The sequence below is a fragment of the Prunus mume genome, linkage group LG4, assembly GCF_029339155.1.
Source record: "Prunus mume cultivar Tortuosa linkage group LG4, ASM2933915v1, whole genome shotgun sequence".
Classification (NCBI taxonomy): Eukaryota; Viridiplantae; Streptophyta; class Magnoliopsida; order Rosales; family Rosaceae; genus Prunus; species Prunus mume.
Genome location: NC_142701.1, coordinates 13,935,216 through 13,951,875, shown reverse-complemented (window position 1 = coordinate 13,951,875; position 16,660 = coordinate 13,935,216). Strand labels below are relative to the sequence as shown.

The window sequence follows — 16,660 nt, the reverse complement described above, 5'->3', positions numbered from 1 at the left end:
GGTCTTATTTATTTTTGGATTTCCTAAGAAATCATTTACACTTGCATGTCTTTGATTTGAAAGTTGAGAGGTTTTTCTGTCTTTTTTGAAAAAGTTTTGGCTTTTTCCAAAAGTGAAATTTTTTTATATAGCTAAAATCTAAATTTACTTTTTTTCTAATACCTTGGTTTCGTGTAAGCTCTTCAATGTACTTCAACTTCCTCTGTAGCAAATATCCATGTCCTAATTTCTAAAGATGAGCCAAGAAGAATTATATGAAATTGCACATTTGGCAAGGAAAGCCAATTTTAAGAATTCCAATATTAACATTTGCATTTAGCATTGGTGTATTTATAGGCGTCAAATTAAATCACGAACTTTCCTCTTTTTTTCTTTTGAGCAGATGTACTTTCCTCTTTTGTAATAGTTGACTGCTGCTAGGATTATTCTCTAAAACTTCTTATGGTTACATTCTGGATATAATGTATTTCATACATAAATCAAATCATTGAGGAATTCAGCCAAATCTTCTCTCTTTTTTACCCTTCTACAAACTCCAATGAGATATTTTGACAGCCTATGCGAGTATTATGTTTAATGGGGCCTCAATTAGGATTTTAAATTCATAGTTTATTAGCCATGTGTTTTGCACCTGCAATTGCGTAAACATGATTAGCCCCATGTGGTTGTGGATCTTATCAACAATGTTTAACTAGTCACGTGTTTCAAGAGCTAATTAGTATTAACTAGTCACAATGTTGAAAATAAGTTAAATGTTACGGTGTGTTTCAATGAGAAAATTTAAAAATAAAAAGGATTTCATAAATAATGGAATTTCAAATAACGGAAATTAATGTTTTACAATTTGTAAAGTTTCTTGTTTGGGTAACGGTTTTAAGTTATCATTTCTTTGTAAAGTTACATTTTTAAAAAACTCAATCTTTCTTGAAATTATAGAAATGACGACTTTTAGAATAGAATTTAAAGTTGAGATTTATGACCTGTATATTTCATTTTTTTCCCACTCGGAATTTTTAAATTTCTATGTTTTTTTATTGAGATTTTCTATTTAAACATCGCACTTCTCTTTGTTCACCCCAACTTTTAATTTAAGTTTTTGCAATTTTTAAGAAAACCTCACTATCCTCCCAAACTACCCTTAAATACACCCCAAGTTGAAAAATTAAAAAATAAAAGAGTTTTTCTATTTAAACCCCACTATCTTCTTACTACAAACTATATAAAAAAACATATATCTAAACTGAATAGTGGGGGAAAAGATGAAGAATGCCCCTATTTTTTGAGATGAAGATGAAGGTCCATGTGCTTGCAGCAAGACAGACAGACAGATTATTATAGTATATCGTTTACTGTCAATGGAAAGAGATCCTAGACCAAATAAAGATTTCTAAATTAGAAATTAAATGATGAGATATTTATTTGCATTGTAGACAATGTGGGAGCGATTTTCGTCCCACAAGAATATTCGATCGTTTACTGTAATGGAAAGATATCCTAGACCAAATAAAGATTTCTAAATTAGAAATTAAATGAGGAGATATTTATTTGCATTGTAGACAATGTGGGAGCGATTTTCGTCCCACAAGAATATTCGATCGATTGATTCCCCTTTCTTTTTCGTCGTCTCTTTCTCCCTGCAAAATAGATTGGAATAAGAGGACCACACCCCGGGGGTGTTGGCCAAAGACCCTCCGATGCCTAAGTTAGTTCAAGTGTTTGTAGGAAAACAATAGCTAACAGAAAGGGTACAGAGTTGTATGTAGGGTGTGAACTAGGCTGCTGGAGCCATGTGTGGTGGCCGGAGCCTTGTGTGTGAGAGAGAAAGAGAATGATAGTTAGAGTTTGTGAGAGGGAATTTTTGTAGAGTTTCAGATAGAATTTTAGACGTACCTCAACTCTTATGTGTAACTATCTATTTATAAGGGCCTCAAAGGCTAGGGTTTCAGAAGAATAATTCCACAAATGGAAAAGAATTATTCTTCTATGATTTGGCGAGATTGGTGTAATTAGGGATTTGAATCAAATCCCTAATTAAGGTAAGAATCAAATAAATCCCAATTTAATCAGGTAACTCATAATTAAATTGAAGTAACTCCCAATTAGGTCAAATAATTCCCTAAATGATTGGCCTAATTATTTGACATAGGATCTGAGATATTTTGCTTCCACAAATGCCCCATAATGGCTGGTTATAGGAGATGTTGATTAACTGTTGGACTGGGCTTTCTTCTTAGATTTGGACTCCTTTTGCAGATTGGGTTCCCAATTGGAGTGGGCTTTTGATTGTTCTTAGAGTTGGGTTCCTAGTAGGAATGAGCTTGCGATTCCTTCTTGACCTAAGATGCCCAACCTGTGTAAATGTAGGGCTTCTCTTCACTCCTTTTTACATCGCAAACTTAACTTCTCTACTTTCTAGCTTGAGAGAGATCTTGGAGAATTTGATTGCTTGTCTAAGAGAGGAGTCGCCGTGCATCCCAAGGTAAGCCGAGCATGTATATTTCTTTTTCTTCATCTTTTATTCTTGTTTGCGGTGAGGGCCAGGGGGAAGCTCGGCTAGTTGTCGTGTGATAGTCGACGGTTGGCGTGGCGGTAGTTGTGGTGGAGCAGGTGCACATAGGTGGACCAGCTACGCCTATCGCTTCAAATTTGAGCTGGAGCATCGGGCAACGCGTCGAGCGAGTATCAAGAAAGGTTGATGGTCCGCCTCCTGCCTGTGATGTTGAGAGATGGAAGCAAAACGTTCTAGACTTTGATGATTTGCTGTAGAACAGAGGAGTGTTCTGCCCAACCCTCTCAAAGAGGAAGGCTGATGTCCAGTCTTCAAGAAATGGAGTTGCGGCTCACGGGCGAATGATGTATCTCTTTTGAGGAAGAAATCAAGGCTCCCTTCTACTGAGAAGACATAAGTAGGATATGCTCCTATTTATCTGCTAGGATTAAGCACCTCTATCATCACAGACATCAAGAAGGTTGGCGATATGCAAAACACTCGGAATGTCCCACTCAAGCCTCATGCTGACAAGCTTTGGAAGCCGTGATCTGCTTCGGGAAGTGGTCCACTTGCTAAGAGGCAAAGAGATGCTGATATTATTCTCTGTAGTTCTAGTTGTCTGCATTAGTGAAAGGATGAAGATCGAAACTTGGAGGTCTGCTCATCTGCCCAACCATCAGGGTTTAGTTGTTGAGTCACGAGCAGTCAAGCGTGGAGTTGATTCAGCGTCGTTAACTTCATTGGAGGTAAGGATGGAGGCGGCTAAGAAGACGAGAGAGTTATTTGCTCGGGTGAGGGGCTTTTCTGCAACGTCAGCGGCTGAATCCCAATGTGAACAAGTCCAGCCTGCAGGGGATGCAGGTATGTCTAATCTACTCAAGATGAAACTTTCTATCAAGTCTATCCACTTATGCTGAGCTAGTTGATCCAATTCGTCAGGCTGGTGATCTTAGTACTCTCTAAGTCTTTCATTGGAAAAACACAAGGAAGCAACATTTCATTTTCTTAAAAAAGGAGTAGCTTTTGCTGTTGAAACTATCCGGAACTCGTCTGTTATTGCTCCTTCTTTTGATGCTGACTTGATTAGTCGAAAAGATGCATACTTTCATCTTGAGCGCAAGAATGCTTACAACTCTCTTAGTTATGACAAGCTCTTGGCTAGATTTTGTGCTTATCACAAGTCTGCTAAAGAATCCAAGTTCGAAGCTACCATGGATGTTAACAAACTGGGCTGTTTGTACTGCAAAAATGGGTTTGCTCCCTTTTACACCATTGAAGATGAAGACATCAAAGAGCTCTGCCCTAACTTGCTCCCTGTTCAAAGTGAGTAGGTTAATGCTATGAACATGGAAGGAGTTGAAGAGTAGGGGGCCTAAGAGGAGATAACTGAAAAGGGTGGAGCAAATGAAGGATGCAGTTGATGAGATGTCGGCAGATGTCGTTGATCGGGCAAGTGGAGCTGCTGAGAGCGTGGTTGATTAGGCGGATGCTGAAAAGGATGTAGATCAGGGATCTCCTATTGGCATCCTGGAGTAGATGAAGACTCCTCTATTTCCTTTTCAATTTTTGTAGTATGCTTTATTGTTCATAATAATTGGTCTTTCTTGACCATATTTTTGATGAACTCGATTGGTTGGTCACTTTGCTATGAAAATTTCAGTTGCTTTTTCTAACTTCAATTGACATAGTGTCTTGTGAAACTGCTTGAGTGTTTCTAGGTTGTGGCATGTTTGGCCTATGTCTGGAGACGTGTGGATGAGTGTGACCCGTTTGGCCTACATTCGGAGATGTGTCGAATGAGAGTGACCCATTTGGCCTACATCTGGAGAACGTGTAGATGAGTGTGGCCCGTTAGGAAATAAGGCGTGTCGATGAGTGTGAACCAATTTGGCCTATGTCTGGAGACGTGTCGATGAAAGTGATCCGTTTGGCCTACGTCCGGAGACTTGTCGATGAGAATGGCTCGTTTGGCTTACGTCCGGAGATGTGTCGATAAAAGTGGCCAGTTTGCTTGGTTGGCTGATCTTCCTACTTCATAGACTTCTTCACGTAGATTCGATCGTCATCCCAGAGCGCATAGCGTTCCGCAGTCGAGAAGACCTCTGCAAGAGTCTGGCTGGGAGTGATAGTCAGCTCACGGTATAAGTCGTGCTTAACTGGAAGAATTTTCTTGAAAGCAGAGGACGTGATTTGGTCATCGCACCCTACAATGTTGGCCTTAACGTTTTACATCTTTAAAGAGAAGAGTAATATGGCAATAGAATTTGATGAGGAGCTTATATTTTTCTAAAACTTAATATGAAGAGTGGTGAGGTGTGTGGAGGATGTGTATAGATGTACTAGGGTTAAGTATTAAGTTGAACGACCTTTTTTGTCTTTCGATGTAATAACAAAACTTACAGCTTAATGATTTAAGTATTGAGGTGAAACAAAAAGAAGTGTGAGGTTTAAATATGAAATCTCTTTTTTATTTATCCAAACATGGGAATTGGTTCATGTCAATTTAGAAAATTTTGACTTTTATCAAAATCTCAAGTTTATTTCCCTTATCCAAACATACCACAAGAGTTATCATTTTGGAAATTGTATAAAAAATATATTGATGATGTGATGATGTGATATGTGATAATGTAAAATATTTGTTTTCTTGCTTTATGTATATTATTATTATTATTATTCCTCATGAAAAAATGATGACGTTCACCTTATTTATTAATTATTGTTTTTGATTTACGGACGATGATCGTTTTAATTTTTAACTTGTTTTGGATTTAATTTTTAATTCAGGTGCCCCCTATAAATATGAAGTGAAGCTAGATGAGGTGAAGATGCAATTAGTTAATAGACAGATATGGCAAATATAAGGTATATCCAAATCTTCGTCTTTGCCTTGTGTTCAAGCCTTCTCATTATCACAACCCAAAGGCCATGGCCGTTCTGGGTTGCCAAACAGACATACACCTCTTTTCATACTTGGGGATTCAGTCTTTGAGGCTGGAAATAATAACTACTTTAAACACTACAGCCCGGGCAAATTATAAGCCATATGGTGAAACCTACTTTAAGTACCCAACTGGGAGATTTTCTGATGGTCGTCAAATTCCAGATTTTATTGGTAAGATTTGAATCTTTTTAGTTTTTAAATTTATATTTTTATAAAGATATATATGTATATGAAATATGACTAGACATTATTTTATTGTTGCAGCTCAGTATGCGAAGTTGCCATTGATTCCACCATATCTACAGCCCGATCTGCATGATCTTTCATATGGTGTCAACTTTGCATCTGCAGGATCTGGTGCTTTGGATGGAACTCGCCAAGGCTTGGTATGCGACATATTTGTTTCACGGTTACGACTATTGCTAATTGACACACATCAGTCTACCAAGCACATAATGTGATTCAATAATGTAGTACTAACCAACTTCTTGAAAACTATATGATCTCCTGTCCATATGGAAATGGTTACTTACTATTTTTCATATAACATACATCAACTATTTCTCTTTGAGATGGAAATCATCGCTTTGAACCTTGTTTCAGGTGATAAGCCTTAAAACTCAACTGTCAAATTTCAAGATCGTCAGGAAGTCGTTGAGGAAGAAACTAGGCGATGAAGAAGCCAAATCTCTGCTATCAAGAGCTGTTTACTTTTTTAATACTGGAAGCAACGATTACCTTTTCGCATTCGACACAGACCCAACTGTGCTCGGATCCTACTCTCAACAAGAATATGTAGACCTGGTGATAGGCAACATGACTGCAGTGGTCGAAGTAATGAAATCTTAGCACTTAAAAAAAAAAGAATAGAAAATCCCTTTATGCATATTACTAAAAAACATTATTAATTTCGATGACATGTTTTAGGGAATCTATAAGAGAGGAGGAAGAAATTTTGCGTTGCTTGACCTCTGGCCTATGGCTTGTCTTCCATACGGAAGAGGAACACTTCAAAAAACAGGTGCTTGCTTTGATACAATTACACCATATGTGACACTACACAACAAAAGACTTGCCAATGCCCTACAAAAGCTGGAGAAGAAACTCGAGGGATTCAGATACTCATTCATCAGTTCTAATGAGTTTCTGACAAAAAGAATGAACAACCCTTCTAAATATGGTACTAATTCCTTCGTTATACATGGTTTTGATGTCATTAATTATGTTAATTACAATTTATTTAAGCGACCATGTTTTTGTTTTGTGATAAAATGTTGGAAAATTGTAAGGTTTCGTGGAAGGAAGGGTGGCATGCTGTGGAAGCGGTCCATATGGAGGAATTTTTAACTGTGGAGGAATGAAGATTTCCAAAAAGTATAATTTATGCAAGAATGTTAGTGAATATGTCTTCTTTGATTCTTCTCATCCAACCGAGAGGGTCTATGAACAGTTTGCCAAGAAAATATGGAGTGGAAATTCCATCACTGCGCCTTACAATCTGAAAGCACTATTTGAAAATTAGCTAAGTAAGGGGATGATCCGATGGTGAATAAGCAAATAATTTGTAGTTTTTGAAAGAGAGGCAACAACTCATATGTGAAGCTTTGTCTCAAAATAAGATGCAGCCTTTGTATTGAATATTATAATTGTGTGGTGGTGGAAGGAGAGCCAACAAATAAACATTATTTCATATGGTAACGTTTTGTTAACTTTGTCTCAAAAGGTGCAGAGCGTTATGGATGGGCCTGTCATCTGTGAGTGTCTTTGCGACATATATCTAGCTGGGCACCATTCTTTTGGTTTCGAGAGAAACTATAATGCAACGGGAATATCAATTGGCTATTTTCATTTAATAATACAATGGCATGTGGAATAACTTTTTCACTTGTTATTATGTTATTGGTTGGGAAATAACAAAACAGTGTTATCCCTGTTACAAGAAAGTTTTTTTTCCATGCATATCAAGTGCACCTCAACTCTATGCGACAATGCATAATTTAAAACAAATGAATTGTATAAACTACTCTGAATTAATCTGGGAGCTCAGAACTTAAGTGCAAAATAGTGGGCTCACTGGCCACTGGCATTACCCCACGAGACATCTGCTATATATCTTCACTTTTAAAAGAATGGACATAAGCTGAATACACACACACATAGAATGCAATGAAAAAGAAAAGTTCTCTGAATCAAATCTGAAATCAATCCTAAAATAGCATTAACTAGTCCTTACACTTTCCCACGTCAAATCCAATCGAGATCTTTTGACAGAGGTGGAGGATTCTGTTTGATGGAGCAACAAGCTTAGAAGTATGGGATTTTATTTCCATAGTTTATTAGCCAATTTTTTTTTTTTTTTGGTTCTCTCAGGAACGTGGCTGTGGATCTCATCACGGTATTTAATTAGCCATGTGTTCCAGCAGGTCGTTATTGTAAACCTGATTAATTAGTATTTATATGGACTTATCATTTTGGACATCAGAAGTTGTGATGATAATGTAAAATATTTGTTTGCTTTTTGTACATTATTATTCCTTACAGAAAACGACGGTTTATGCACATTTTGATCGTTTTAATTTTTCTGTAAGGGGAGATATAGTTGTTTAGCTTGTTTTGGGCGGCACATTTTGATTTATGCATTGCCTTGAGATGTCCCCTATAAATATGAAGTGAAGCTAGATGAGGTGAAGATGCAATTAGGTTAATAGACAGATAGGTCAAATATAAGGTATAACCTAGGGGTGGCATTTTAAACCGAAAAATCGAAAAACCGCAAAAACCAACCGATAATTTACCGTAATGAAACTTTGCGGTATTAAGAACGAACCGCATTTGATTTGATTTTGAAAACTTGCGGTTACTTATCAAAGGAGGAACATATGATAACTTGTAAGTAATTAGTTTATTTATGCTAATGTTATTTATGCTTTTTCTTATAATAAAATGTACTAAACTATGTTGTTTTATTTGTAGATAACATTGGTGCTCAAACAACACAATGGGGTTCTTCAAATCCACTCACCACCAACACTTGAGTTTATAACTTTAGTTTGTAACATTGGTGCATTGCATTTTCCTTTTAGTTTGTAACTTTAATTAACTTTGAATTGAATTTTTCTTTTTTGTTGTAACTTTAATTCATTTTGCTTTGCATTTTCCTTTTGGTTTATAACTTTAAAGGATTTGGAATTGGAATGCTTGAGAAGTTTAACTTTAATTGGAATGCTTAGAATTGTAACTTTAATTTTCTTAGGTTGTGAATGCTTGAGAAGTTGAGTAGATTGTGAATTTATATATGTTTGAGAAATTGAGGTTGTGTATTTTTTTTTATTTAGGTTGTGAATTTATATTTTTGTGAATGCTTGAAAACTAGTTTTAAACCGCTAATTTAACCAACCGCATCGGTTTCAAAAATCATCAAACCGTAAATAGTCGATCGATTTGCGGTTTGAGTAAAAATTCATTGTATAACCAAATCTTCGTCTTTGCCTTGATTGGACTTATCAAAAGGACACTTGGCTAGTCAACGGTTGAACTTATAAAAAGCAAAATTACGTGCTTTGATTAAAAATTTTGTGCTGAAAATATTGGGTCTATATGAGTAGTCATCTAGACAAAATATTTTGATGCATATGCTAATTTTCCTAATGATGTCCATTGTAAATGAATGCGTAAATTACTTTAGTTTTGTAGCCTAAGCTTTTCAATGTACTTCAACTTCCCCTGTAACAAATACCTAAATCCTAATTTTTAAAGATAAGTTAAGAGGAATTATATGAAATTGTACATTTGGCAAGGAAAGCAAATTCTAAGAATTCTAAAGCTAACATTTGCATTTAGCATTGGTGCATTTATACGCATTAAATAAAATCATAAACTTTCCTCCTTTTTTATTTTGAGCAGATGTACTTTCCTCTTTTGTAATAGTTGACTGCTGCTAGGATTATTCTCTAACCATATGTGAAACTTCCTATAGTTAGTTATAATGTATTTCATACACAAATCAAATCATTGAGGAATTCAGCCAAATCTTCTCTTTTCTCTACCTTTCTACAAACTCCAATGAGATATTTTGACAGTGCCACGCCTAAACAGAGGCGTTGTATTATGTTCCCTATATATGTTTAATGGGGCCTCTAAGCTTATAAGTGGGATTTTAATTTCATAGTTCATTCAAGCATAGGCCACAACCTAAAAGTAGGATTTTAGGTGTTGTTCTAGTTTGATTGCGTGCAGTGGTACTCTTTTTCTTTGACTAAATTTTCCTCCTTTGGGGTGTTTTTTAAGGCAAGGTTTTAACGAAATCACACAATTGCACCGCATTTGCTAGTAATTCTGACTGATTGTATGATGTTTATCTAATTATGAATGAAGTCCATTTGCGTTTTATTAAAAAAAAATAAAAAAAATCATAGTTTATTAGCCATGTGTTTTGCGCCTGCAATTGAGTAAACATGATTAGCCCCATGTGGTTGTGGATCTTATCACAATGTTTAACTAGTCACGTGTTTCAGCTGGTTAGTATTAATAATCTTGTTTTGCCGAATGTAATACAATGATTAGTACATTTCTAAACATTGATTTAGGTCGATGAGGGTGAGAGTTACGGTTACCGAGACACAACAAGTAGTTGAAACAAAATAAGCTGTGTTTGGATGAGGAAATTTAAAAGTACAAAGGATTTTATAAATGATGTAATTTAAAATGACGAAAATTGATGTTCTAGAATTTGTAAAGTTTCTTGTTTAGGTAACAGATTTAAAACACGGAAGTTAAAGTTGTCTTTTTCAAAAACTCAATATCTTTTGGAATTTTAGAAATGACGACTTTAGATAAAATTTAAAGTTAAGATTTATGACCTTCAAATTTCATGTTTTTTTCCACGTTGAATTTCTAAATTTCAATAATTTTTTTAAAAATCCAAACACGGGAATTGGTGTATATCAATTTAGGAATGTGTGCCATGGAGCAATTAGTAATTGTGTAAAAAATATATTGATGATGTGATGGTGTGATAATGTAAAATATTTGTTTGCTTGCTTTATGTATATTATTATTATTATTCCTTATAAAAAAAACAAGACGTTCACCTTATTTCTTAATTATTGTCTTTGATAATTCTTTTTATTTTGCTTTTTGTTGGGCAGCAGTTTTAATTCAGTGTATAAATAGGGACGAATTCAAGATTTTAAAATAGGTGGGCTAAATTTAGTACTAAGTAGATAGAAAACTCAACAATACCATGATTAAAATAAAAATAAAAAAATACTAAAATCTCAAATCCAACCATAACTCATAAACTGAAATTGATGCCCAAATTGGTCTATAAACTCCAAAAAAATCCTCAAATTAAAGTATCAAGAAATTGAGAGAAGCTTACATGACAAATATTGCCAATTACATCTTGAAGGTGAGTGCAGCAGCAACAAGAGCATTTTTTCTTTTTTTTTTCCTCTACATGCAAGGGTGGGTGGTGCTTCATTTTTTTTTTCTACATGTGTGTGTGAGTTATTTTTTCTCCTTTTTTTCTTTTGCTATTCCCCCCTCTTTTTGTTGACTCACTGCGAGGAGAACCTGAGGTTTGTTATTTAAATTGGGTGAGCAGGATCTGAAAGCTAAAACTAAAAATTTAATTATCAAGAAAATTAGTAAACTTCCATTTAAGTAAGGGGTAACAAACTTTCAACAAAACACTCAAAACTATCCATAATCCATTCTTCTTGTTTCCTCAGCAAAAACTACACTTCAGTTTCAAAGCTCAATAGATTCAATAAGGGGTGAGCATTACATGGTGGGGTCCTATGTCTTATGTGATAAGATTTATAATGTACAATTTATAAATTTGTACTACCCAACCCGTTTATATAATAGAAGCAGCAGTCCCATACCATGCATTTTACCACTGCCGAACCTCAACTCACCCATTTCAATCATCCAATAATTCCCCTTTTGCTAATCATCTTGTCTCACCATTGAATACCCAATCGACAATTATACCACCGATTTCTTAATCTACTGTGCACACGGGCTCGCCTGAACTTGGTCCCTACAATGGTTAGACTCAACTACACAAAAGATACTTCCCATTATCCTCTTTTCCATAATTTCTTTATCAACTCAAAAATTCCAACCACCACTGACCTTTGTATTCATCAAATTATAATGATAACAACATATTATAATAACAACCAAGCAATATAACCAAGCATAACAACAATCAAATATTATCAAGCCTAATGTGGTGGTCCCCAAGAAAAATCACTACCTCAAATTCAAAGAAGGAGAGCCATCAAATAAATTTTTAGGAGACTAACACACTTATTTCAAAGAACTATTGAGTAGACCTATTTATGGTAAGTCGGTTAGATGAAGCTTAATGTTGTGCCACCTAATTAGTTTAGGTTCCTAGACTCTCAAATAGCCTTTTGTGTTGGCTTTGTAGAATGCTTAGTGAGCACTCTCCTATCAAGTTTATATATATAGGAATAACTTTCTTACACCTCATGCTTTAATTGGTTTTGAGGACACTACATTGCAACACGTCAGTCTTCAAAAGGTGCAGAACAGTTTTTGTAAAGTAAGTATATATATATCTATATATAATAATATTAATAAATAATGCCTTATGGATGGGCCTGATATATTATTAATTATATAGTTTGAAGACTAATAATTGTAAATATTTAATTTTATGAAATATTAATATACGTATTTCAAAATATGGGGTTTCATCAATTAGTTAATAGACAGATGTGGCAAATATAAGTGCGACATATATCTAGCTGGGCAGGCTGGAAATAATAACTACTTTATGCTTTTGTTGTTTTGTACCCAACTGAGAGGTCGTCATTCTAGGTAAGATATGTTTACAAATATGATACGAATGTTCTTATGTTTTAAAATTTATATTTTTATATGAAATATGACTAGACATTATTTTATTGTTGCAAATTATTATTTCTGGCTAATAATACAATCTGGGGCTTTGACATGTATGTGACATATTTGTTTTTGTAGGAAGTCTGGGTGCATCTTAAATTAAAGCCGTCGAAACGACAGGTGGATAACTTTTTCACTTGTCATTGTCAGTCTACCAAGCACACATTATTCACTAATGATACTGAGATCTCCTGTCCACATGGAAATGGTAACAAAACAGTGTTATCGCTTTGAACCTCTTTGCAACAATTTTTTTTTCTCTGCTATGCGGTTTACTTTTTTAATACTGGAAGCAACGACTACCTTTTCGTATCATCCTACTCTCAACAGGAATATGTAGACGCAACCTCAACTCTATGAACTGAAAATCCCTTTATGCATATTACTAAAAAACATTATTAATTTCGATGACAGAATTTAAAGAGAGGAGGAAGAAATTTTGCGTTGCTTGACCTCTGGCCTACTGACAAAAAGAATGAACAACCCTTCTAAATATGGTATTAATTCCTAAACTACTCTATAAAATTTTTGGAAAATTGTAAGGTTTCGTGGAAGGAAAGGTGGCATGCTGTGGAAGAGGTTAATCTGGGAGATCGGAACTTAAGTGCAAAATAGTTGGCTAAAAAATTAGCTACAAATAAGCACATCATATGAAAAAATAAGCAATGAAAAAGAAAAGTTCTTTGAATCAAATCTGAATAATTGTATCTAGCTGGGCAATCAGAGATTCTAGGGATCCCAAAAGAGCATTAACTAGCAACAAATTTTTTTTTTCCATGCCTTACACTAACGCAGAATTTAACACAAATGATTGTCCACATCAGATCAGAACTTAAGTGCAAAATCCAATGGCATTACCCCACGAGACCACATCTGCTATATATATCTTCAATTTTAAAAGAATGAAGAACATAAGCTAAATACAAACACATAGAATGCAATGAAAAAGAAAAGTTCTTTTGACAGAGGTGGAGGATTCTGTTTGATGGAGCAACAAGCTTAAAAGTATAGGATTTTAATTTCATAGTTAATTAGCCAAATTTTTATTAATTTTGGTTCTCTCAGGAACGTGGCTGTGGATCTCATCACGGTATTTAATTAGCCATGTGTTCCAGCAGGTCGTTATTTTAGTATTTATATGGACTTATCATTTTGGACATCAGAAGTTGTGATGATAAAGTAAAGTATTTGTTTGCTTTTCGTATATTATTATTCGTTACGGAAAACTACGATTTATGCACATTTTGATCGTTTTAATTTTTTTTAAAAGGGGAGATATAGTTGTTTACTTGTTTTGGGCACATTTTATTTTATGCACTGCCTCGAGATGCCCCTATAAATATCAACTGAAGCTAGATGAGGTGAAGATGCATCTAATCTAATAGATAGAAATGGCAAATATCCAAGTATTTGTCTTTGCCTTATGTACAAGCCTTCTCATTGTCACAACCCAAAGCCATGGCCATTCTGGGTTGCCAAAAACACATGCACCCCTTTTCGTATTTGGGGATTCAGTCTTTGAGGTTGGAAATAATAACTACTTTAATACTAGTTGGCAGGCAAATTATTCGCCATATGGTGAAACCTTCTTTAAGCACCCAACTGGGAGATTTTCTGATGGTCGTCAAGTTCCAGATTTTATTGGTACGTAGAAAATTTGATATGAGTGTTCTTTTATATAAATATATCTGAAATATTACTAGACAATTTTATGGTTGCATTGCAGCTGAGTATGCGAAGTTGCCATTGATTCCACCATATCTACAGCCGGACAATCATGAATTTTCATATGGTATCAACTTTGCGTCTGCTGGAGCTGGTGCTATGGTTGAAACTCGCCGAGGTGCGGTATGTGACGCGTTTTTGCAAGAATCTGGGTGCATCTTAAGTTCAAGTTGTTGAAAAGACGGGTTTTCTGAGTTTAAGGGACTTGAGCGATTCAAGTTTAATATTTAGGGTTCATGGTATTGCTAATTGACACCTCAATCTACTGAGCACATAATGCGATTCAGTAATGTGCAGTACTGACTTCCTGAAACTATGATCTCATGTCCGTATGAAAATGATTACTTATTAGATTTACATAAACTATTTCTCTCTACAATATGTAAATAATCACTTTAACCAACCTTGTTTCAGGTGATAGGCCTTCCTTCTCAACTGTCAAATTTCAAGATCGTTAGGAAGTCCTTGAGGAAGAAACTGGGCAATGAAGAAGCCAAATCTCTGCTATCAAGAGCTGTTTACTTTTTTAGTATTGGAAGCAACGATTACATTTTCCCGTTCGACACGGACCCAAGTGTGCTTGGATCCTACTCTCACCAGGAATACGTAGACCTGGTGATAGGCAACATAACTTCAGTGGTCGAAGTAAATTCTTAGCCCTTGAAAAGACCAAAAAAAAAAAAAAAAAAATGATAATCCTTTTTATGCATATTAATTACTAATTAACATAATTTCGATGTCTTGTGTTAGGGAATCTATAAGAAAGGAGGAAGAAATTTTGCGTTGCTTAACCTGTGGCCTATTGCTTGTCTTCCATACGCAAGAGCACTTAAAACGGAAAAAGAAGGTGCTTGCTTTGATGAATTTACACCATATGTGAAACTACACAACAAAGCACTTGCCAAAGCCCTACAGAAGCTAGAGAAGAAACTCAAGGGATTCAGATACTCAATCTCTGATTTTAACGAGTTTTTGACACAGAGAATGAACCACCCATCTAAATATGGTATTAATTCCATCTATATATGTTTTGTTTTCTTAATGATCTGATTAATTATACATGGTTTTGATATCATTATACTATTATACATTTGTGATAAATTGTTGGAAAATTGTAAGGTTTCGTGGAAGGGGAGGCGGCATGCTGTGGAAGTGGTGTATATGGAGGAATTTATAACTGCGGAGGAAAGAGAATCGCCAAAGAGTATAATTTATGCAAGAATGTTAGTGATTATGTCTTCTTTGACTCTGCTCATCCAACCGACAGGGTCTACGAACAGTTTGCCAAGCAAATATGGAGTGGAAATTCCATCACCACGCCTTACAATCTGAAAGCACTATTTGAAACTTAGCTAAGTAAGATTATTGTAAATGCAGATGATCTGATGCCCAATATAAATTTGTACTTTTTGATCCAAGTCACTTATTTTTTTTCTCTTTGATCTTAAATTTTTGTGAGAGTTATAATGAGAATGTTAAAGTGTACCTTTTGTGAGTATTGAAAATAAGGAATAATTTCGACACAAAAAATTTATACCTTGGTGAAGATATATATATATATATATATATATATATATATATATTTGAGCATTTTCACTTGTATACTGTCAACTTCATGGGTTCTGACAATGTTGAACCAGGTTGTTATCATATCAACTGCAAGATTGTAAACCTGATTAGTATTTATTGTCTTGTTTTGCCAAATGGTTATTATTTTGGGTTTGCTCAACCGGCTGTTTGTGGATCATGACAGTATTTTATTAGCCATGTTCAACCAAAAACCAGAATGTCATTATGTCATACTTTATAGCCATGTGCTTTTAGAAAGGTGAGAAAAAAAAAAGATTATTGAAACAAGAAAAAAATAAATAAACAAAATTGGCGTTTGCTCAAGAAGAAAAAAATATGCATCAGACTTACGCCTATGATGGCTTTTCGGGGAGGAGAGGTGCAATTGCACCTCCTTGCGCCTTAATAGATCTGTCACTAATCATATATGGGGCTGATCCATGAGATTATTGTTGAGGCCCAAAAAAGTCCACGGTTGGGCCAAATAAGTTTTCGGTCCAATACGCTACTGTATTAAGAAAAATCACATATCTGAGTACACGAAGGCTCGTCATATACGAGTCACACCACACGCGCCATGCCAAATAAATAAATCGTCATGTTAGGAATCGAGATTAAGATTATAAAATGCATTATCTTCGCAAATCTATGCTAATTATCCCGTCAAGCATAATAATTGAAAGCATGCCAAGCGATATGCCATGCCAAGTAGGAAATCATTATTACACACCCAACCACGCTACAAGCCTAAGTGGGCCCAAGCCACTCGAATGCCCGGGGCTTGCTTGAGTGGGTTGTGGTATGGATGGTAATAAATCAACATGAGGCCCATTGATGGGCCGAGAAATGGAAAGTTTTGGGTTGCTTGGGAGCCTCGAGACTCAAGCCCATTTCTTAGGCCCAAACATGTGGGTGAGCACAAGAGAGAAAAGTAGCCCAATAGCCCAAGCGAAATAACCTAACCAATAACCTAACCAAAAATAAGCCCAATC

The 16,660-nt window shown here is 35.3% G+C and overlaps 1 protein-coding gene and 1 pseudogene across 2 annotated transcripts; both read left to right on the top strand.

Annotated features, from left to right (window-relative positions):
- Positions 1-5,342: 5,342 nt before the first annotated feature.
- LOC103327568 (GDSL esterase/lipase 2-like) lies at positions 5,343-7,142 on the top strand (annotated as a pseudogene). The gene is made up of 5 exons (XR_016126176.1): positions 5,343-5,606; positions 5,700-5,821; positions 6,039-6,269; positions 6,363-6,615; positions 6,725-7,142. The product of XR_016126176.1 is annotated as a GDSL esterase/lipase 2-like (transcript).
- A 6,609-nt stretch (positions 7,143-13,751) lies between these two features.
- On the top strand, positions 13,752-15,512 carry LOC103327567 (GDSL esterase/lipase 2-like). The gene is made up of 5 exons (XM_008229898.2): positions 13,752-14,018; positions 14,101-14,222; positions 14,514-14,744; positions 14,850-15,105; positions 15,219-15,512. The coding sequence occupies exons 1-5, from the start codon at positions 13,766-13,768 to the stop codon at positions 15,449-15,451; spliced, it is 1,095 nt and encodes a 364-aa protein (XP_008228120.2). The 5' UTR covers positions 13,752-13,765; the 3' UTR covers positions 15,452-15,512.
- The last annotated feature ends 1,148 nt before the right edge of the window (positions 15,513-16,660 follow it).